Raw genomic sequence first — 24,328 nt, 5'->3', positions numbered from 1 at the left:
CAAAGACATTTACAATTCCACCCAAGAAGCCATAGTGTCCTCAAAATGAAAGATAATTAAAATACAGAAGTAGAAACAAAAGGAGAAACATGACTTCACACTGCATATTTACTAGAACAACAGAAATTAAAGATTTAGAAAAGAATTTAAAGATCTGAAGATCTTTAAAACACCGCTTTCTAACAAAATACCGAGCTTCACAACAGGAACTACTCATGAGGCACAATTTATCCTCCCCCACCAAGACACAGCCTCCTGTCCCATCATACAGGTCAGGATAGCCAGCAGCGCCTCAGTGATCCTGTTACCACCCAAGATACAGACAAGCAATGGGCCCTCATTCCTACTGTATATCTTCTTGCAATGGTTTATTCTGAGCCAAACCACTGATAGCCTGTTATGCTGCAGAGTGGGTGGGTGTGTACACGTGTGGGGAAATCTCAGTTTTATTGCTGAATTTCACTTCTAAGTATCTGTTCAAGTCACCTATATTGAAGCTACTCATTGTTCAGAACGTATGGTAGTTCTGATCATGTAAAATAAAAATGCATACAAGTTAGCTTCTGGTAAAGAAAAGCAAACACTTCACTGGAAAGTGCTGCTGATCTTCCTTACCTTGCATTTTCTTTTGGTGTGAGTGTAACTTCTCCATCAAAAGCAATATCAATCTCACAGTGTTCTGGTTGGATTCCTATACCAAAGAGCTGTATATCCTGAGAGGTATCTGCACCAACTCTTGTGTGATCCTAGAAAATAAGCTGTTACTAAGAGACAAGGAAACTATCACTGTTTATATAACTAAGAAAATATTAGCTGAAGCACTCAGACTGCACATTCTATGTGCTCTCCTTTGCTAAGCACTTCTATAGAGCAGAAATGGTGCCACAGCAGATTTGAAGACTGTAAAGGTCACAACACAAACTGTTGCTCTGCTCTGCACTTTCTCTTCATATGGTTTTAGATAAAGCAAAATAAAGCAGCTGATACACAAATTTTTATTTAAAAAATATTCTCAGAGTACACTTGCATACAAGCAATAAATGCAAACAGTGAAGAAAACCAGCCGTGTCATATAGGCATACATAACAGAGGACAACATAGATAGTAAAACCAGGTGCACAGAGTTGGCTGCTTTTCAGAAAACAGCCATATTGCAACTCCACCAAATATATTAATCTCTACATAATTTCAAGTTGTATTGTAAATTCTGCTGAAATACTTTGTTTTGCTGTTGTTAGAGACGTTGTCCTTTATTTGCTACCGTTCAAACACAGAAGCCCTGTCACAGCCACTAAAGCAGAAAAGTAACTATAAAAATAGACAAGATAATCTTTCATAGCTTATTGACAAGGAGCTCATTTCCTTACAAACTTACTAGGTTTGTATTTGATGCTATTTCTCTCTGACACAAGACTATGCTAAATAGAATGGTATGAAAGCTAGCGGCACTATGAAAATATATTTCTGTAAATTTTTAATAGCCTTTTTTCCCCCCTTTCTCTTTTTCTTGAGCTTTTCTGTTATCTAAGACTATGTTTACTCTTACTGATTACTAATAAACATCATCTCTTTATGATTAACTCATTGAAATCATCAAGTTCACTAACAAAAAGAAGCTTCCAACTGAAGGCTCTCAGTTCAAGTTGAGTCCAAAAGGCAATTCTATTCACATCCTGTCTGGAAAAGCTAGGATTTGTCTCAACGCTGGCACACACTGAGCTCTTCTCCCACTGTTGGCAATCAGGAGATCAATAAGGAAAACAATGAAGCTGAACTGCAAAGGGAGAACAAAAGCCTAAACAGTAGGAGGGGGCCTATCCTATTCTGCTGCAACTAATCTTAAAAAAATCTTAATACACTCAGAAAGACAAATTGAGCCAGAAATTCAAAACAAGAAAACAAGTGTCCTTTCATTTTGTGTAAGCATCCTGTTCATGTTCTTACCTTTAAATAGTAAACCAAAAGCTCATTGAGTGCAGGGTCTGCATTCAGGTTCACCAGGTAACACTTGTCATCCCCAACCTTGATACCTGAAGACTCAAGGGAAATTCCCATGCTCTCTAGCTGTCTTTGCCGCTCCTGCAAGCACAAAAGTAGGTGAATCTTGCCTGCTGCAATATGTAGAGACAAGTACAGCAAGTAAATGAAAGCAGGGCAACTAAAGCTGCAGATGCACATGCTGAACATGCATTCTGTATACTGCTACCAGAAACAGAACTTAAGACATTGGCCAATTACCATATGTTTAATGGAATTTATTTTTACACACCAACAATAAACAGTTAGATCTAATCCTCAAACACCTGCTTCCCCAAAGTGGCACTTACTTACCTAAACCCTTGGTTTGGGTTTTCCCCTGCCACCACCACCTCCCTTTTTTTAAAAAAAAAAAAAAAAGAAGAAAAAAAACAAAACAAAACAAAACAACCTTAAACATTGGTTGCACCAAAGCACACTTCTCAAACATTAGGACGAGAAAGGGAAACCAACAATACATGTTCTCCAAGCTACAGATGGTGGAAATGATGGAAAAGTACACTGGAACCCAGAAGTCTTATTTTAAGTACAATACTAATGAACAAACATTAGTGAATACATGTACGCGTTTTCCTTCTCGGGTTAAGAAGTCACTACAAGCAAAAGCAACAAATATTGCCAAAATTCTGATCCTCTTGTAATCCTTCATTTTCTTAGTCACTTCAAGGGAAACACATCCAGGATCCCACTGTGGTCTTATACATAAATGAGCTGCCCAAACATATTTTGATGTTTTGTTTTAAAATCAATTATTAGCTTTTATCAATTATATCATGACACAGCTCCATTTCTTCTAATGACATTTGGACTTAAAACAACAACAAAAAAGCAACAACCACCAACTAGAAACCAGGGGAAAAGACAAGAATCCAGAGGAATTCTGAATAGCTGGTGGAGAAGACAGCACAGTCCACTAATGCTCACGACATTCAGCTGACTTGCACTATATGAGTATCTGGCCTTTCCTCCTCAAAATTGCTGAAATACCTGTGCAATTTCTTCTGTTTTCCTTAGCTTTTCTTCCCAGGTGACTGTTAGCTCTTTTATTAGTTTTTCAGATTCTTCCAATTTTTCCTTCAGTTCTGGTGCCTTCATGGCCTAGAAGATAGAAATTAGCAAAAACCTTCAGCTACTCTTCCCACTGCAACATCTTCTTGCACAAGGAAACTGAACACAGCAACATAATATGAAATGCAGCAAATATAGATTTAAACTATATCCCCAGGTTTTTCACCGCAAAAGATGAAGAAACAGGTCACTTGCAAAGGAAGAGGACAGAATCAACCTATAACGAGTCCAGATCTCAAATACCTGAAGATCAACATAGCTCCAGAGACTAAGGGAACCAACAGAATCTCAACGTGGCTACTCAAGCTTCAATGTCTGTATAAGACTATCTGAATATTTAAAAACTTAAAGTCTTAGCTGTCTGATGCTCAACTGCAAAGTCTTTCTTCCAACAGTAGTTTCAAATACAAATTCCTCTTGACATTTAGCCTTCCATTCTATCTTGGTTTCGTAAGTGTTCCTAAAGCTGCATTAAAGCTTTCAGAGTGACCCTGTTGATTACCTTTGAAGGCAGGCATGCTCTGGAGCTAACACAGGCTTTTCATTTCACAATAGAAAACAAAAGCAAAGGGTTTGAATATATCCAGTGCCAAGTAACAATTCAACAGGCTGGCCTATAACTCAGTATAACTGTTTTTAACAGAAGCTATAAAAGAAAATATTTTTTAAAAAAATTTGTAAGTCTTTGGACACCTTCCTACTGATTGTGTTCAGCGACAGTCCACTAACATAATTAAGAGCATGCTATAATAATAATTTCTGATTTAAAATATGGGATTAGAACAGATTTTTATTTACAAAAAAAGTGGATGGCTCCTTTTTCTTAAAGCAGATTTTCCCATTTCAGCCTGTAAGGAATTGTTCATACAATGAAAACTACTCCTAAAACGAACATGAAGTTTAAACACCACACAAATTTACCTTCCTTTCCTCATTTTGTAAGACTTAAAAAGAAGTCTTCCAGCCAGAGTTTGAGATTTTCTTGGGAAACTCAGTTTACATTGTACTGTGAATAATGTTACCTCAGCTTGTGAGAGCTGTTCTTTCAGTTTTTCAACTTCTTCACGTAATTCTCGGATGACCCTAGCATTTGGATCTTCATTCACCACAGCATGATTAACTATCCTTTTGGCCCTGTCTGCATATCTCAGAGTAGAGAGCGTTTCTTCATAGTTGTCTGCTGCTGGACTAATAGTGGCTATCATGGCAGTTTGGCTGTTTCCTCCCAAGTTGTCCTGTAGGGTGCATCCACAGAAAGTTTGAGACTTAAAAATTGTTCTGAAAATATACAATGTCTTTACAGAGATACTTAAAACACAAAGCTTACTATTTAGACACTGAAAGGTGCTCTGGAACTAACCAGTATGATCCATGAACATCTCCAGCCACCTTTGATTCCACTATAACTGAAAACAGCCAAATAGGACTTCACATAGAATTAACACAAGATACACTTAGCTGTACATATTACTTGGAAATACTTAGAGCTATGAGAGCTCCTTAGCTCATCTCTTTAACAAAAAAAAAACCCCAAACAAACAAACAAAAGATAAGTCCATGTACACAGAAGTATGCTACAATGATCCTACAAACTAGTAAGCTGATACCCTGTGAACAGAAAATATTAATTACCTTGAGAAGCCAAGTGAGTACAGAGTCTCTGTAAGGCACAAACTTGTTTTTCCCCTTCCCTGCTGCTTGGTCAGCAAGTGATGATATAACCAAGCCCAGCGTTGAAAGCGATCTATAAATGCAACACAGTAGCAGAACAGCTTTAACACATATTCCAAATGTAGATTTAATAAGACACAGAAAAGGAGATTTTCTAAAGAGTCTAATTTATGCTTTGCAGAACTTCACATCGAATTTTTAAAATATCAGATTAATTGAAGTTGGAAATGATGACAGGAGATCAGCTAGCACACTGTCCTGCTCCAAACAGGGCAATAAAAACCAGGTATCTACAGTGTTTCTTCTCATCCGGTACTAAGACCAAGTTCCAGGAACTAAGTTGAAATATTGGGGTATTTAAAATAGTTTGAAAAGTGCAAAGCAGACTGCTTCAGTACATGGAGAATCACTGCTTTTGATTAAACATCTACCTTTTCTCAGAGACTAAAAACCTATCTTGGTCACTGCCTTGTGACACTGTTACAAATCAGTGTTGGCAGCACAGCAAGAATCCCCTGCCTCCAGAAGCAATGTTTTAAGAGCACTGTCTCAACAACAGACTAAAACTGAACAATTCTTTAGCCATAAGGAGGCATTCTCAGGACAAAGCCAGCTATGGACCAGGAGAACTAGTCTGCCTGATGAACCAGCAACTAGTCAGTCATCACATGACAATGGAAGACTGATCATCAGAAGAGACAGATTAGGAGATCCCTTGACAAATGGGTTGACTTATAATTGAGGTGGAGCCTCACTGGCTTCTTGTTGGGGGAATAGACCAAACAATCTCCTAGTTACAAAAACGTTGCAAGGCATGAAAGAGAAAAGCCACCAAACTGCTTAGCAGACAGCCACATCCCAAACACCATTCTAGAATCGTGAAGAAAACACTGATAACTCTTCATTTTGGTACACATACCACTTCCACCAACAGGGGTAACTGTATTAGCAATCTACGCAAAGCGTATGTGCATTATATTACCCGATTGTTATACAACCCTGTGTAAATGTGAAATGACATCGGGGCTCATGGGGGAGTATGTTTAAGGTAATGAGCTGGTTCAGGAGCCTGAGAACATTAAACAGATGCCTAAAGGGTTTTAAAACAGACAGCACTGAAGCCCAAGAGCACACTGCTCCATCATACTCATGCCCAATTATCCAGCTACTCTTTATAACTACCAGGGAAAACTTCAGCAGCATGACAATTAGATAGTCAAATAAATCTTTAATTGTACTCTTCCGCTCCATCCATTTGAGATTTCTTTTCAAAGTAGTAGTACTATTTTAGTTGGTAGGCCGTGTTTGCACAATATTTGTAAAAGGGCCTTAGTGCTGCTTGAAACTACCAGTGGTTCAGAAATAACATCTAGAAAATGAGAGAAATGTTGCAGAATATTTCAAGGAAGACCTCTGAGGGTAAGGTAACAAGAACCATTACATGTGTCACAAAAGATGTCCCATATTGCATATAGCACAAAGTGGTATGAAGATACAGCATAGACCAGAAGGCAAAATTAAAGAAAAATAAATTTAATGAGAGGCTAGGCAATCTTATCTCCCAAGAGAGCACTCTATTTTGTAAATTTGTCTATAGGATAACTTTCCAACTCACATCTGAAAAATTCACAGCAAAAAGGACAGTTAGCTTTAGACTGAGTTAAACAAAAGCCTAACAACCCCTGAAAGCTTATGGAGGAGGATAGGGAGGGGGAGTTGGTTCTTGCCTCCAGTCTCTGGTCTCCACAGATGGGGACGACAGCATGCTAAACATGTGAGAAAAAACAGTAGGATGCTGTATGCTGCTCCATAGCAACCTCCTACAACATGACTTGAAAAGCACCACCAGCACAATTCCAATGCAGTCCACCCTCAAGGAGCATAAAGTTTAAAAAAAAAAAAGAAAAACCCCAAAATTCACCCTGGCCTGTTTTCATCTGGTTCCTGTTTAAATGACGGGAAACATGAAAACCAAAGCCAAAAAACTGAGGGAGAGGGAAGAAAAGGACAGTCAAAACAGAGATTGGAAGAACAGGGATTCAAAAAGGCCTGTCACTGAAAGCTATTTCACAACAGGGCTGCAACACCAATTTGAGTTATGGACACTGCATTTTAATAAACAGGAAATTATAAGATACAGTTTATTAATACAGGATTAAAAGATGTGAGATTATTTCTGCTCCTTATAAATACTGATTTTATTGTAAGACTGTTAACATCTGCAATAAAAGCCAAACTGGAGTATTTATATATTCTACTTGAGATTTCATAATACAAAGCTCTTTAAAGACTTTGAGGAAAGCAGTAAAAGAAATGGCTGCCCAACAAAGTAATTACAGGACTCATCGGCTGCTTTGCTTCATGCTAAATGATGCATCAGAGATCCATCATTACTTTGATCCTATCTCACACTACTTAAATAATGAATCAACCAGAAGGCCTAAGCCCATAGCACACGGCAGACTGAGGCAATTCAGAAGCAGCAGAGTGAACTTAGGTGATGCAAGAGCATGGGAAAGTGCCATTTCTGCACAACTTCTGTTCTCTTTATCCCTATTCCTCAGGCATGACCAGGCTGCCGTTGCTAGTGGGCAGCGGGAAGCTCACACACTCCCACCACTGGCCTGAGCCAACTCTGTCCCCAAGTGACACCCATTCAAGCTACTTCTGCACAATTTATAACCAAATTCTTCAGCGAGTAGAATCCACCTTCCTATTAGTTAATTCTGAATACAAAAAAACTCTCTAAAATCAGATTGGAGTCAGACCTGTCCCAACCCATTCCTTCCCCCCGCCTACATTTTAAAGGCTTCTTTTTGCATTCTCAAAATGACAACAGCTATGATTTTACTAATCAGAGTTAAAATTGCAGACTGCTCACAGAAGGTATTTTTCTTCGCCGCTAATTGACAGCTTGTTTATTCTGCTTCCTCCTACTACTGTATTGTAGAAATTCTTTGTCTACACCACAAAGGGTTCTTAAGCACCTGTGTTTCTACTCTCAGCCTGGGAACTAGCACATCCTGGGGAGGGACAAGCACATCCAGCTTTCCTATGAGGTATGACAAGTCCGTCAAAAACCTGGATAATAAAGAGCAGGCACCCAGCACCCTCACCAAGGCAACTCTGCATCAGCTTTGAGAAAAAACAGAAGTAATCTTTATTACAACTTTATGAAGATGTTAACAAAATGACACAACTCTCCGTTGTTTCCGTAAGCGGGAGAGCAATCCATCGCCTCCCCTCTGCAACATGCTGTCCCAAGACAGGAAAGAGTGTTTACAACAGGATGAGCTGTGGGACGGAAGCAGCAGCTACCAGAGCCCTAGCCAGGTTTCATGCAGAAAACAAAGAGCAGAGAAACCTGAAGAGACTGGCTGAATGTCAAACTACACCATTTTGGTATGCACAGATGAGCGTACATTTTCCCTGCCTTGTAAATACAACAGGCATATTATTTCCACATTCTTCTTCAATGCAATGAAACCTAGTGCAAGCAGCAAATTCATTTGCTAGGTAATTTCAGCAGCTCCATTTTTAATCTCATTAAACACAGCACGTGCTACCAATCCAAGTTACTGCTTTTTTATAAAAGAATAAAAATTAATTTTAAAAGGGAGCCGACACAGTAAGGTATATGGTTTAGGCACACCGTATCACTCCAGAAAATATTATTGCCTTTCCCTAGTAAGTAAGGTGCGTAACACCCAAAACAAGATCATACACAATGTTCTCTGAAGAACTAGTCTGATAAGACACATATACCAATCTTGGGGCTTTCAGCAAAAGTCAGACTTCATTAAAGCTTTGGCTTTCGTTTTCACATTTCCCATCACTTAAAGAAGAACCAGAGGAAAACTGTAACAGCAAAAATCTAACAGAAGACATGAAGCACAGCACTAATAATTCTGTTTTGCCTACAAGTTCCAAAGAGATTTCAAATAGAGAATACTTAATAAATGGACGAAGTAACACAGATTTATACTATATAATAATTTAATTGATGGGAAAATGTAGAGCTGTCCACTTTTCTTTTTAAAATACCTTTTACAAAAAGTTTGGTGCTTGCATCTGAAGTCCTGTATTGTCAAAAAGGTTCATCATGAGCAAAACAGCCTTCCCCTACTGCATCGATACCATAGAAGTTTAATACTGAGTAAACATCCTAATAGGATAAAAAGGGAAGTCTTTTTTTATCTATAGCTACACTTGCAATTTGTTAATAGCTATTGGGAGAGTTGACTTTTGAATTCTTCCCCAAGATTTAGAAAGAAACACTTAATTTCACCTTTGCTTATGCAAAATACAAATACAGTTTCTAATAAAACCAACTGAATTTAACTAGTAACCTGAGGGGTAAAGGTACAATACCTGCCATTAGGGAAACAGAGACACACCATTTTGTTTCACAAGGACTATGCCAGTGTGGCTACCAATATGATGCACTGAACACAAAGTAGATTAGAAATTAAGCTAGAAAGAGCAAACATCTTCAGACTCTAAAAAGAGGTAATTTAAAATCATTTTAAGTATGAATGCTGTTCAAAATACTTTGTGCTGTCATTGTTAACGTAAAATATAAAAACATTTTGTAACATTTTAAAATTAAATTGAAAAAGCAGTAGCTTTTAATGTAACAGTTGAACTCTCTCTTTCCCAGGAAAATTAGTATACTTAACACAGCGGTAATAGCGAGCTAAATTCTTGCTTTTGGGCATTAACACAGTAATTACGGTAAAAGAGTGCCTTGAAACTTGTCACTGCTTGAATGCAAATGCTCAAGGCAATGCTAAACTAACACGGCTTCATTCTGATCTGACTTTCTTAAACTGTGAATTATACTCTTAACCTATTTTAATACATGTTGGAACAAAGCCATTCAACTCTGCAACTTTGCATTCTCCCTTAAGCAGATGATGACACAAACACATGAGCCTGGGGACAGGGTGTATAAATGAATCACAAAAGGTATATGCTTAATTAAAGAGCGCTGCTGTCACTTTTTCCAGATAAAATTCATATAGCCCTCATCTGAGTCAAATATGAATCAGGGTCCCTATGCCAATGTAATGAAACACATGGTATTTAGCACAGAGCCGCTGAAAAAGCCATATCGAACTGCTTCTGACAAGGTCTACCATCTGAACTGACTTGTGACAAGCAGACCAAGAGGAGGAAACGACAGTGATTCTTACAAGATTAAACTCTGCAACCTGCGTATGCCAATGTCTTACTTGTTTATGTTGCTGCCTTCCTTCAGACGCTCTCCTGCAGCTCCTGTTTTGGACACTCTCTCACTCCCAGCCAAATCCACCAGGCTGACCTTGCTGACCTTCTCTCCAGAATTCTGTGCAGATGGGACATGGGAGAACAACAGCTAAGAAACAAACATCGGCACAAACTGCTAACACATCCGACACTGGTACCGTGAAACACTGTTCTTCATAATAATGTGTGTTAAAGTATCAAATTCAAGATATGAGAGAAGAAGGGACTGTCAGAGTTTTTATAGCTCTTTAAGAGTCAATCATATATTTTACTGTAAGGGGCTGAAGCACTAACGAACAAGAATCAGCTGCGTGCTAACATCAATAACCCTGCTAGCACAGTAGGCCATTAAAATATATCAACTTCAGCAACAGTTAAGACCTAAGACAGGTTTCATGGTGGCAATATAATCTTAAAAAGTGATCCAACTGCTTGTTTTATCTGGTGTGCTTCCTCACTCTTCCAGGATTCTCTCAATCTTACGGTCTTGTCAATATTGCTTTGATTACTGGACACCATGACATTAAAAGTAGAACCACGGCTAAACAGATAAGAGGACAGAAGAGGAATTCACCACAACTTCATAAATTAATCAATGGAAATACGTACACCAGAATGCAAGTCATAAAGCGTCTGAGTCACTATAATGTTGAATACTGCATGAGAACGGCTGCTTTCTTCATTCATGTTGGTTGCAGCAACTGTTCGTGATTTATTTCCCTCCGACATCAGTGACTCAATATCCTAGAGCAAAAAGAGTGAAAAATGATGCTAGGATAAAAGCAAGTATTGTGCTTGCTGAACAAAGTCACCATCTAGATAGAAGGGCGTGTACATGCAAGGAGAGAGGAAGAAGGGAAGGTAGAAGTAATGAGAATATTCGTTGCACATTTTGAGATGCATCGGTACAGAGGGTACATAATTCCAGAGAACGATGTTAAATCACATCTCTGTTTTAAGCTTTGTGCTTAAAAGCCCAGCAACTACATTCAGTGCGCCTTCTCCTTATCTGCTGCTGAAATATGTTGGAAACATCCACATTACAAATCATATTGTTTAATGCCAGTAATCAGGCCAGCACAGATCTACTTATACAAGTGAACACAATGTGTCTCCTACTGAATTGCACTAATACTACCTTCACTTAATTGGCTCAAAGCGTTACCTCACTCGGAGCCTGTACCTTCCCACAATAGTAAAAACAAAGACGACTATGCCAAGTCTGATACATATGTGCTTGCTGAGTCTCCCAGGACAGTTTCATAAAAGTCATCAGCTAAAAAAAGTTAGTTCTGGACAAAATTTCCTAGAATGTGAACGAAGGTCTGCTTTCAAATTACACAATTCACCATAAAAGCTGCAAAAGTAGTTTTTATGACTCCATAATATTCATAGATGCTTCAAAAACATAAAAATCCCCATTAAAAAAAGAAAAATGGTTCCCACATAATGCTACACAAAGAACAAACATTCTTAAAAAAACATTTCCAAATCAGCTTCCTCACAAAAAGAAAGGCCTGCGCCATTCATAAAACTGCACTGCTTTAATTTATTTCCACCATTGTAGCTATAGCAGTTCACAGGCTTCTACAACACTGATTTATTTGAATGTGTTTTAGTAACTCAAGGGGGCTCAGATGCTGTTGTGATTTAAATTACAAATTATATAAGCCATGTTGTAGCTCCTCATGCAATATACCTGTATAAAATAAGAGGTCGTATTCAACAAGAAAATCAAAGGGGTTCATGGTGGAAGACTAATATTCTTATTTTGGGGGCCTCGTATTTCCTGTGTTAAGGAAACATTCTGTTCTTGGTGTATACTATATGCATTGAAAACTGAAAAACAAAGATACCGCTATTATATTTTTAAGCAATATGAAGGCAAACCAATACTTTTACATGAAATAGATACTCCTGAAGAATTAGATAAGAGTTTTGCGATTGCCAGAGACCATAAACACTCTAGAACCAAACTGTCTGGATAGACACTAGTTTATCGCTTATAAGATTCCTATTGCTTATGTACACAGGTGTTATTTATAAACTTGTAATTGGTTTAGATTTACCTCAAAGTTTGTAACAGCCAGCTGAGACAGGCCATCTACATATGGTCCCAACACTTTGTGCTCTCGAACCTTAAGGGACTGCCGACTCCTATGGAATAAAGTAGACTTTATGCACAATCCACTAGCGTGAACTTTATTGAAAAACAAAAATTGTAGTATGAAGTAAGAATCTTCTATGAAGCAGAAGTCAATTGTAACAGGAGGAAAAAATTCTTCCAGAATCGTGTTTAATTCAAACAAACAATAAAGACTCAAATGAATCTAACTGGTTTTAATCTATAGACCATCCCACCCCAGTATTTGTGTCTGGAACAAAACCTGAAATGCCTATTTGGCAGAAAGAATTCTGACAAAAAAAGAAAACCAAAAATCCTCCTCCCTCCCCCGAGCCGTTTGCTAAAGCTTTAATTCTCCTTGCATTTTCCACACTTTATTAACATGTATCAAGTAGGTCTCAAATATACCTTTTTACCTAACTTGCATACTTCTTCACCTAGTGCAATTATGTTTAAGACTCAAAATATATACCACATACATCAATGCTCAGCCAAAAAAAAAAAAAACCCAACCAAAAAAACCCCCTATCAAACTACCTCTTGTCTAGACATCTCCAAGCCAATGAGCTTAACCAGTATTTTTGTGTAGACAAAACGGAAGGAAGAGTGCTGTGAGTATATTCTGAGGTGTTACCCTTCCACATTCAAAAAGTTCAACGTCTAAACCAGGAGAACAAATTGTAAATAAGCTTCAAACTGCTAGCTGATGAAAATTTTTACCTGAATAGGGTCTGGATCATATGGTAAAAATACCTCAGGGTTTACCTGTACATAGTCTTGCTTTCTGGTGGTAAACTACCACATACAGCATTTTTTTGCATCATTATGATAGTATCCTAATATTTAAATTGATCCACACTGATTACTACTTCATATACAAGCTTTACATGGACAATCTCTTCTTTCTGGTTTTAATACCTGATGCTTTCTACAGAAGTCATATAAACATACACTCTGAAAAAGCCTTCTCAAGGATTTCCAAAAGCAATTTCTACTTTCATAGTTTCAGACAAAAACGAGGAAGGCTGTCAGGGACAGTGAAGCTACTCACCCTTTTGGGTCAAGCAGATCTCTAACTTTCTCATTGTAGATTTCCATATAGGACACTTCGACTTTAAAAGTATGAGATTCATTTTCTTCCACAGAGATTCTCTGAAATAAAGCACAACAGAGCCGTGGGATCAGACCCAGCTGCTCTGCATTGCCCATCATTGAAAAGGATTTTCCTGAACCTAAAGGAAAAAAGGAGAAGAAAATGCTTTAGACTGTAGTTTCTGAGCTGGTCGTTCGTTCACGAAGCACACATTTTAATTTTTTTGTTTCCTCAGAAGCACATAACAGAACAACCTGATGGGCTATTGCAGACAGATAGCTGGCTCTTTGGACTACAAGGTACAGGTAAACAAAAAGACATTATCTTAAAGTTTTCTTTCTGGCAGGGCCATTACTTGGGACCCCTTTGAACACACAAACTCAAAAGATCGAATGAGCCTACGGTATGAACTACTCCTTTCAGGCTTTGAAAGTAGCCCCAAAAAGCAGGAACATATTTAGAGAGCTACTTTAATAACTTTACATTGTCACTGGCTGTGCTAAATGTTTGACATTTAACATTATGGTATTTCTGAATAAAATTTTTAAATACTATCTAGCTTAATATTTATGTTTTGTTCTTCCCACGTGCACAAAAGTGTTCTTCCCCTTTACACAGGAGACTCACCTGTCTGTCCATAGGCAAAAATACAAGCGTTATATCCCTGAAAGGCCTTTTCAAGAATTCCTTCTCCAAGGCACTTAAACACCACTTCTTGACCTATAAAAATAATTATTTTGAAGTTTATTTCAAATTGAGAAACAGACTAAAATGTACTGAAAGTGGGGAAAAAAAGGTTTGTAAATTATTTTTTATTATCGAGTGCACTGATGAACAAATGATTTCACATACAACTGAGTGACAAGTTCAAAACTGTTGCCTGAAACTAGTGTAACAGCTACCTCTGTGTTTAAATATATTGCTGATTTTCCTGTGAAGGAAGCACTTCTTCAAAATGTGTCATATAAGTTGAATGCTTAGAAAATAACATTGATATCTACATTTTTTATTATTTAAGTGTAAATTTTGCAATTAACATACATTATTTAATCACAAACTATACCCAAAAGGCTTCTGTAACAGAATTGCAATGAAATCCACCAGTGAACTAGGATATTAGAGGTAGAACAAATATCATACCAGAAATACTAGTGGTTGCTCTCTTGGGAACTGGCCTCAAGTTTCACCATAAGCTATTATGATTTACCCCGTGGCAAGGTGATGCCGGAACCACGATAAAAGCATTTTGATGACATTCAGGCAGAAAGCGCATATTAGGACGCTGCAAGACTTCAACAGAACTGTTTGGGGATATATTCTAGCAAATCCATAGTTTGAAACATCAGCTGCAGAATTTCATCATCTGAAAATTGTCTCCCTGTGCCAGGCAGATTTCAGATGCACTTCAATCTTTTAGATGTAGGAGATTAAAACAGGCATAGTGGTTGGGTTTTTGAATAGGAAAGCCCGGAATTTGTACACCACGAAGAGGGTCAACGGGTTGTCTGCTTTGAGTTCTGATCAGAGAATTATACCAGCTGTGTGTATGCCCAAAACAAACAGAGCTGAGCTAAAGACAGTATTTATACACCTTCTGGTGTTTAGTTTTAAATTTACATTCACTGCCTGGTGACTTTCTGAACAGCTATGATCAGCTGCATCTCTCGTTTTGGTAAGTTAATTTCTTCTGGCAACTGCTGAAACTATTTTGTACAGTGGATGCAATAGTGACTTCCATATTCCTCAAAATGGAGCACACTGGCATATATATTTATGTATTGCATGAGAATATTTATACTCCGTGATCTTTGAGTAATTGGTAGCCCAGATAAATCCTGCAGAAAAACCTCTGGAATGATTTACAGACATGTAAACAGGTCTAAAAGTTAGTGCATTACCTTTATCTTCCTTTAACCTAATGTTTCTTTTGCTGTAAAAGGAAAAGAGAGTGCAGCCATGCCCTATCAAATAAATGGTCTTTGTGTATCTTTCCAGTTGAATTTCTAAAACTCCAAAGTGGTATTGCTCCTTGGATTAACACAGTTCAGAAATGCTGAATACAAGAATTAAAACCAGAGGACAATATGCTGTACTCTGAAATAACTCCATCTCCTTCCCCACGCACATTCATTCAATTCTCATTCGACTTATGATCATTGGGTCATTTTATTATATCTACGTTGAGAGAGCACTGCTTAGCAGGGAAATAGCTATAGAGCATGTAAAACTACTGAAGAATGAATGGAGAAAATATCAGCACAAGATTAATAAGAATGTACAATACACAAAAATTTGCTTCCCAACCAGCTCCTGAAAGCCCATTTTGAAGTTACCAAGGATCATATAGGCAGGGAGCCACTTACCATCTTGCTGAGCAAGAACACAAAAATCAAGCAAAGACTGAAGCTGAGTATAATTATTAAGAGACAAAAAGCATATATATTCCACAACGATTGCGAGTGGAGAATAAAACCATTTGTCAGAAGAGGAAAAAACTTATTACCCACGTCTGACCAGCAATAAAACTGTAACTTCCTCCGTAATTCCCAGGAAAAAACAGATATCAAAAACTGTTATAAAACAGCGAAGAGTCATGATAATGACCAGATGACCTACAGAATCTCCTACTGCTAAATACCAGGAAAGGAACCCAGTTCGAATCTCACAGGCAAAGCTGGGTTTTTATTTTTTAGAGGAGATTTAATTCTCAAACGGTCAACACTAAAACTGAAAGTCAATTGGACACTGATACATAATTCTAAAATTGTGGGTTTATTACAGTTTTTAAGAGCTCAGCAATATAAATATAGACAAATGGGTCACTAAAGAGTGATGTTTATAGTAACCAGTCAAATTATCATGGGAGAAAATAATCTGGTTTAAAGTGCACTCACAGAAAAGAGCACAAGATATTAAACTTCAATTACGGATATTTTATGCATTTGCTAACCTAGTGCACTGTTGAGGTTAGCATCGTTATCAACCACGAGATTTTGATATTTTTCATTAAGCAACCTTATTGCTTCTCCCATTAATTTAATAGTGGGTGTGCAAAGTGATTACAAAATCTGTATTCTAAAGAATTATGTCTACATGCACTTACAGTCCACAAAATAATGCAGTTCCATTGTCTACTGCATTCTTGTTTTGCTAAATAAACCTATATCACCTGCAATTAATACTTTTGCTTGTTTACAGGACTCTTCTTCCACAGATACCTAGTGTTTAAAAAGGTAAACAGGGGTTTTAACTTGATTCTAACTTAATTTCCAGAAAAAGGGAAAAATACAGGAAAAAAAATTTAGTTAACAGAAAGATTTCCCCTACACCAATCTTTATTGTCTTTAAGACAGGGATTCCCAATCTTCCAGCTGGCTAAGACCATATAGCCTCTTATAGAGGCAACTAAAAGACACCCATCCTGTCCTCCCATCATCTGCTCAGAACATAGGCACGCCTTAGGAGACTGATGGACATGCAGTCAGTCAGTCTGGGAAAAGCATACCCAAGGTCACCAGGGAGCCCAGGATGAGTGTACAAGCTGCTAATTCTCACAGGCCCGGTCCTCCTGTCTGCTCATCCCTTTGAAGAAAAGGGAACAAAGCCTGGTGAACTCTTCTTGCAGACTACAGTCTAAATAATCTTGTTTCTTTTACTTTAAGGAGCAAGACTGTTAACCTGGAACCACACAGTGAGAAAGGTTATCAGACAATGTTGCTGGATGCTCTGTAATTCTAGTTACTGCGCATGTGGTAGCGCCCCTAATGCTACAAGGCGGGAAACCCAGTTAACCCAGTGTTAGGGATGCTCCGCTAATCGAAACCTGAGAAACACTGGTGGATGCTCACTCGGTTCTGAAGATGTACTGGAAAGCAACGTAAAGAAAATACAGAAACCTTTTCCACCTTCAGACAGCTGTAACTGCCTTCATAGCTTCAAGCCATTATCTGCACATTCTGACAAGCGCAACCGCAAGCCTCATGCCGACAGCACAAACATCTAAGAAAGATCAAATTAGTAACTCTCAGCCCCTCAGAAGTTGATTTCCAGCAGATTAACCCAAGAATCTTTCCATCATCTTTTAGGACTGAATATTTTCACATGTTCAGGACTCTGACATGCTCTGACATTCTTCCATAAACACACAAACTGACATAAAAATTTCTTTTTTAGCAATAACCATACTAAAGATATTAAAGATTTCAGCATTCAAAATGCTATCTGTGACTTACCTGAAAAACCTAAAAGAAACCTATCCTCCTCTCAGATTTACCTTTTCAACCTACATGTATTCCTGGAATTTTCAAATGCCATGCTTGTGCATGCTGACCATGCATCAAGGGCGTTTAGTACAGCACTTCGAAGCTAAAAAGTTTTTTCACATGTTCTCTACCTACTGAAATGGCTGAGTATTTCAATGGAAAAGTTGTAGAACAAAGTAAAGGTAGCAAAGTATGGAAGTGCACATTAATAGTGGCTATTAAATTACTAACAATTCTAAAATAAAACCTTCACATTATCTACCCACAGAGCTACACGTGAAAAACCTTGGTTGGAATCTCTGAGACAGCATAAATTATTAAAACATTTAAATTTGGAAAATATGTAAGATAATAAAAAGTCCCTGAAAATAGAAAGATAAACACACACCCTGACATGCAAAAATACAGCACGCAACATTTTCAGAATGAGATATTTAAGTATTATCTCTCATATCTCTCTGCTCTTGCCCCTTCTCTTCCCCCAAACCATCCCCTTACAGTTTCTGAAGCCCAGATCAGGAGATCCAATTTGAAAGTGTTCCCAAGGAAACAAACCTACACGGTGCAGAGGAACCGTAGGACCTGTCCTCACAATCTGCAAAATGAAGCTTTTTACAAATAAAGTTTGAACATTCTCAAGTTCACTGGACTGGTGACAGAGAGCAGACAGAAGAGAGGGAAGAAAAGTGAGGGGAGGAAAGGGGCCTCACCCTTTCCAACAGCACTCCCTTTTAAGAAGGCAGTTAACAGTTACTGTCTTTCCTAAGATCTGCTCATTTAGTGACAGACACATTGAAGATGCACTGTAACAAAAATTAGTTTCAGTGTCTGGTTTTAAGATGTCTAGTATTTCTAGTTCACAACAACTTGTCATTCTGAAATAGGAATAATCGTCTCATATTAGCACAGATTCATTCAACCAGGTCATGACTGTAACATTATGACACATCGCTGCCGTTCCTGAAACTCCCTCCCTTACATGGCAAAAATAGCTAGAACCAAATAACTTGTTACATACAACACCAAAAAGTCAAGTCTCTTTATGGCTTAATCTCTAACTCAGAGCACTTTAATAAGCAAATCTGGACAGCAATAAATAGCAGTTGGTTCAATAATTTAATAGTTAAAACTTGATCTGCGGAGATCAGAACTATTAAAAGCTGTGCTAGCTAGATAACAGTTTCAAAAGAATCTAAAATTGGAAAAAAGATGCCTGTGGTTCACCTTAAGAACCTAAAAGCACAACAGCTAGCATCATCTAACTACAGCAGCGTAACACTAAAGTACTGATAAAGCACTGGGGTCTTTAATGTTCAAAGCTTTAATCCACCAAAAGGTGGATTAAAATTAGACACCACAACATCTACATTTTAAGTGCCTGACCCCTACAGTGCTAAAATTATACTGAATAACTAAGTTTCCCCCAAAATGTAAAGGTCAGGTGTCAGCTGTATGACACTAAATTAAGTCCTACATACTATGTAGGGTCTCCTCTAAAAACCGAAGTCGTCAAGCCTCCCACATAACAGCTTAAATGGGCACACTTGAACTACAAAGAGACAGACACCCCTGTCTGCTCAAAATCCACAACTTATAATCTTTCACAAGAGTCAAAGTGTACAGTTCTTTAAGCCACTTGCCTGGTTTGTTTCCTTTTTAAACAGCCACTGGAAGATCAATAGTAAGCATGTATGTATTTCATATAAAATTATAGCTTAGGCCAGTGTCAGGTGTTTAGCGTCTCAGGACAATGCAGCCTGCAAAAACACAGTTCTGACATTTCAGACCAAACATGATGCAGCTTGGGGAGTTTAAGAAAAATCCACGGTCAAGTCAACACAGCGTGGGGTCCTTGCAACCGACCTGCCCAAGTGCTACTATAGTTATTTATACCATCTCTTGAATCCTTCGCAAACTGAACGGTTTCTTGCCTTCCTTTTAAAAATCCACTTCACTGCAGACTTCAATGGGCTCTTGCTATTGTCCAGCCTTGCAAAAAGAATTCTTTGCTCTCGTCTCTGAGAATTTCTCAGTGTCTTCCCCTTCACCAAAATACCAAGCTGTTATTTGTGTCTGTGAGCTTTTCAAGGTGAACAGGTGTGTCCTCACCCATGAACTGACTCTTGACCCATTCAAGTCAAGAAACAAATGGTAGTAAGAAGCTATTTTGCATATTCTCAAAATACCTCTCCTATAGCCTACCAGGCGAAGCTCATCCCTTTTCCAGATCAAGGCAAACTCATTCTGTCCTATAACCAAATTATTCTCCCGACTCAAAAAACTATTTCATTGACCTATTTTTGCCCTTTTTTTTTTTTTCCTCCTGTCAGATAAGAGGCTAAACACCCAACTATGTCTTTCAGAATTAAATTATCAGAAAAAAGGCCAAGGAGCTAGCGTGTGAGGATGATCAGCACAAACCCAGAGGTTTGCAACCCTACCTTGCTTGGAACAATGTAGCCATGAATTCTTCAGAAACACACAGCCTCACTATTCAGAGTAATCCTCTACCTGCTAATTGGTTGGATTTGAAAAAAAAAAGTACTTCAACATAAACACTTCATTTTCAGACTTAAGAACAACTCAGAGGGGATTCTGCATCTTGCAATCTCTATGCTAGGATATCAAGTTGTTAGAAGAATCTCCATCTCTCGCAGTATCTGAAACCGAAGCACCACTTCCACAAAGGTCTTGTGAAAAAGCTGACTCCTCTTCTGTGCTCCAGACTCTCTGCTGTCTTCATTAGAGATACACTCCTCCAAGGAGAGCTGCAAAGACACGCTCTCTAGATGTTTTTCCTCACGTGAAGGTCATCTCCACTACTTATGTTAGTGATACTGGTGGATCATTTTAGAATTTAGAACCCAATTTCCAGCTCAGCGGAAAAGAAACGGCCAAAAAAGCAGTTCTGCTACCAAGAGCCTACTTCTGTACCATGATCATTTAAAAAAAAAAAAAAAAAAAGTTTAATGCTTTGTGCATGTGGAATTATTGAAATGTAAGTTAGAGAAGGTAACTTTCAAGCTTTTCAAACTGGATTATGATCCCTTGTAATACTGACTATGCGTTCAGAAAGAAAATTAGTACATACAATATAAGCCTTAGCTTCAGCCAAAAAAAGATTAAGATACACTAACCTCATTCCGTGAGCTAAGAGAAAATGATAGCTAAACCTATTTCAGGGTCAGCCCTGCTCCCCCAACCCCCAACCTGAGAACTGTTACAAATGAGCCATGCAATTAAGCTCATCCAAACAAGAATCTTGCTCTTGTGCAAACAATATTAAGAAGTGCCTGTAGTACTGTAGATCAACCAGCAAAGTGGAAAAATAAAACCAGCCCATAATCATGCATGATAGCTTTAAGGATCCTGTAACAAATTTGCATTTCCAGGAGAGCACAAATTTTAGTTTTGTTGACATTTTAAAAAAAGAAAAAGAGGAACACAGCAGAGTTATCCACACAAGTCAACACAGAATTCAGTTGATGTTCTCTGTGGTGCACATCATTGTTTTTTCCAATGCCACAAATACCAAGTGACAAAATCTTTAATATAGTATGATATGTTGAGAGACGTGGGCTTGTTTAGCCTAGAGAAAAGACTGAGTGAGGGTCTTAATGCTTCTAAATACCTAAAGGGTGGGGGTCAGGAGGATGGGACTAGACTCTTTTCAATAGTGCCCAAGGACAGGACAAGGGCCAATGGGCACAAGTTGGAACACAGGAAGTTCCACCTGAATATGACAAAAACTTCTTTCCTGTGAGGGTGCCAGAGCAGGGGCACAGGCTGCCCAGAGAGGCTGTGGAGTCTCCTTCCCTGGAGACATTCAAACCCCGCCTGGACGTGTTCCTGTGCCCCTGCTCTGGGTGTGCCTGCTCAAGCAGGGGGGGTGGGCAAGATGATGTGGAAAAGTCCCTTCCAAGCCCTACCAGTCTGTGATATACACAATGATAGACCTATTCAACATGCAAGATGAGCACGTTTTGGTTTTGCACAGAGAGTGATGACTGATAGGGTTGTTTAGTACTTGAAAATCTCTTATTAAACCTTCCACTGTTACATCTTCCACTGTATTTCTGTCATGCATATAAAAGGGTTTTTTAAATAATTACATTTGTCTTGCACACATTTTTCTATTTCAAGAATTTTACTTAAGCTTGAAGCTTACATATTACAAGCACTCTGGATTTAGCTTTCAAGCTTTATGTGTGTTTCCTTTTAATTGTGCAACTAATGACTGCTCTTGCCAATCACACAGAGTTACTTCGGGGAGGGAGTATTTAATGCATCTGCCTAGCTTCTGGATCAGTGCCCCTTGTGTAGTCCAGCATCTAACCAAGAAGTTACAGTTGAGCTCAAAAACTCAGCCTGTCAGGTGGCTTGTTTGGAGTCTTAAGCTTGTTAATTCTGTAACAGTCTCTGGCACGATCTCTGGATATAGATGGTGTGCATATCTGCAAGGTGCCTAGAACAACAGGGATTTGTTCCATGAGAGAAAGTAACTATTAAAAACCTGAACCACAACCAGTTATCATATTTTTTTGTTTAGTAGAGTAATTTAGATCAAGCTGTGAAAAAGACTTAGGGCACTTGAATACAACAAATACATGAAAAACTGAAATCTTGCCATTCCAGCATTTATTTTCTTGGCTCTAAAACAAGAAGTGCTACCGTAGTACGGGGTAGTATCGGTTCATGCACAAGCAAATGAACATGCTGACAACCCAGTAACTTAGACTTGAAACAATTTTTTTTTTTTTAAGTTTTATTTTGATATTCTGCCAAATTCATTATGTTCTAGAACATGAGAGCTGGAAGGCACAAGCTAACTTCAAGACCACACCACCACCACCACTCTGCCCCCCCCCCCCCCCCCCCCCCCCCCCCCCAAAAAAAAAATCAATCAGTGAAAGCATTTCACAGATGCAAGTATTGAAGCTCACATTCTTCGTATTTCTGAGTTTCTGAGAAAACCCAAGGAAAACAGTTTTGTTTTTTTCCCTGGCAGAAACATTATCTGGATTGGGCAAAACACATCATCTTATAGCTTTCTGGCCTGTAAGAAAAGGCAGGAGACATGGGCAGCAGTTTTCTAGAGTGCAGCCTGACAAGGAGTTCATCTGCATACAGATAATAAAACTTCAGTTCTCAGATAAGAATTCAATTACAACTGATGAAAGAGGCTAGAAAAATCTAGTTTTGACTCAAATTAAAAATAAACAGGCCTAGAATCCTACTGAATTCAGCTGGAGATGGGTTAAACCAAGACAGAAACAAGTTCAACAGGTTAGGGGTGTTTCACTGGTTTGTCTCTTCTCAAGTAGGTTAGCGCCATGGTGCATCCAACAGGTGCAGTCCCAGCTGCACAATCGGGGCACATGAGGCCAAGATCTGGGTGCATACCACCACCTCCTTCCTTCAAAAGGAAACAGAGGCATGCAAGCACAAAAAGAGGTGCTGGATGCTCCGATGGCTCTACCAGCCTGAACTTTGAACCCTGTGCAGTGCACCTGTTCAGTGCAAACACAGTTACCGAAAACCAAACTGACACAGAACTTTTCTTGAAGAAACCTGTCTTTGCTCAGGCAAGTAAGAAGTACAGCAGAATCTATGACCAAGTGCCACCTCTAAGATTTGGGATTTGATCCCAGAGGCTACAGCAGTCAGATACATTTTAGCACAAGTATATGACAGTTCATTTATTAGACCACTGATCTCAAGCTTTGAGCTAACAAACCCTACCACTCTTCAAGATTTCTAATGGGCCACAAAACTTCATAACATGAATATCTAAACTTATTGCTATTTTTTTCTCCTTTCCATGGACCACAGCCTTGAAATCCCAGTGTTCAGAGCTGTCTCTGTCAAAATAAGTCCTCTTATAAAGTATGAATATGCTAATGCACAAATCCAGTTATGCGAAAACTAGCTACTGGGATTACAAACTTGCCACCTTTTTGGAGGAAGGAGTCATAAAGCTGATCACTCAAGAACATCAAGGATCTGAACAATCAGAGTAAAAGTGACTTGAAAGACCTGTAATAACCACACCATCTGAGGAGAACATGCTTTATTCTTCTCCTGTGCACAGGAATGCAGAGCATTGAACACACACACATTCATCACTAGCATTACTCAGAAGTAATTTCTGATGCAGAATTGGAATTTCATTTTAAGTGACAGAAACAATCCTCACACAAAAGGCTCTTCCAGGGGACAAAAAAGAACACTACAGCTTAGGTATAAAAGCATCCCTCCTGAGCAGTGTACCGGGCACCTTAAAGATTGCGTTTCTTCTAAACTGAGGCACTAGCACTCAGATGACTCAATCCTTGTAACAATGAGAAGTCTGCTTCTGTGAAAAAGGCACTTGAGCATCACAGCACAAAATACAAAAAAACTCCATAAAAACAAAAGCCCAAGCTCTCATATGTTCTTAAATTATTTACACTGTCAAATGTACAGAAAATAGTTTACCTGCATATTTTGTGGTGTTTGATTCATCCATGGACCAGAAGCAGTGATCAAAGGCAAACACCTGTAGAAGCACATAAAAAGACGTATTAGGAACTCTGGCTACAAGCCATTCCTCAAAGCAGTACAAATCCATGACTGTTTAATTTCAGTTAGGCTCTACTGTTTCTATGGATCCTAAATCAGAACTGTAAAAAGGCTTCATCAGCAGGAATACTTCTGGGAAATCCCGAGAATTGCAGAACTGCAATACTTTTCTATCTGTATTTTACAGAATACAAAATACTGCTTGGTGTATCCCTTAAGAGAGACCTCAAAACACATCCAAAA

At 38.5% G+C, this 24,328-nt stretch overlaps 1 protein-coding gene across 3 annotated transcripts in view; it reads right to left on the bottom strand.

The window, feature by feature from the left end:
- Positions 1-24,328, bottom strand: part of KIF13A (kinesin family member 13A) — a 119,320-nt gene that overhangs the window by 40,307 nt on the left and 54,685 nt on the right. For 2 of the 3 annotated variants that reach the window (XM_075083945.1, XM_075083947.1), the window contains 11 exons: positions 24,002-24,062; positions 13,890-13,982; positions 13,221-13,401; positions 12,114-12,201; positions 10,654-10,788; positions 10,011-10,123; positions 4,738-4,849; positions 4,128-4,340; positions 3,025-3,135; positions 1,945-2,079; positions 616-746 (listed from right to left, as the gene is read on the bottom strand). In XM_075083945.1, the coding sequence (XP_074940046.1) occupies positions 616-746; positions 1,945-2,079; positions 3,025-3,135; positions 4,128-4,340; positions 4,738-4,849; positions 10,011-10,123; positions 10,654-10,788; positions 12,114-12,201; positions 13,221-13,401; positions 13,890-13,982; positions 24,002-24,062 (1,373 nt within the window). The remainder of the gene's footprint in view (positions 1-615; positions 747-1,944; positions 2,080-3,024; positions 3,136-4,127; positions 4,341-4,737; positions 4,850-10,010; positions 10,124-10,653; positions 10,789-12,113; positions 12,202-13,220; positions 13,402-13,889; positions 13,983-24,001; positions 24,063-24,328) is intronic. The other variant, XM_075083946.1, reaches the window with a different exon arrangement.

This window comes from Phalacrocorax aristotelis, chromosome 2 (genome assembly GCF_949628215.1).
Source record: "Phalacrocorax aristotelis chromosome 2, bGulAri2.1, whole genome shotgun sequence".
NCBI classification, from domain to species: domain Eukaryota; kingdom Metazoa; phylum Chordata; class Aves; order Suliformes; family Phalacrocoracidae; genus Phalacrocorax; species Phalacrocorax aristotelis.
Note: the sequence above shows the minus strand (reverse complement) of the source record. Positions and strands in the feature narration are given on the sequence as shown.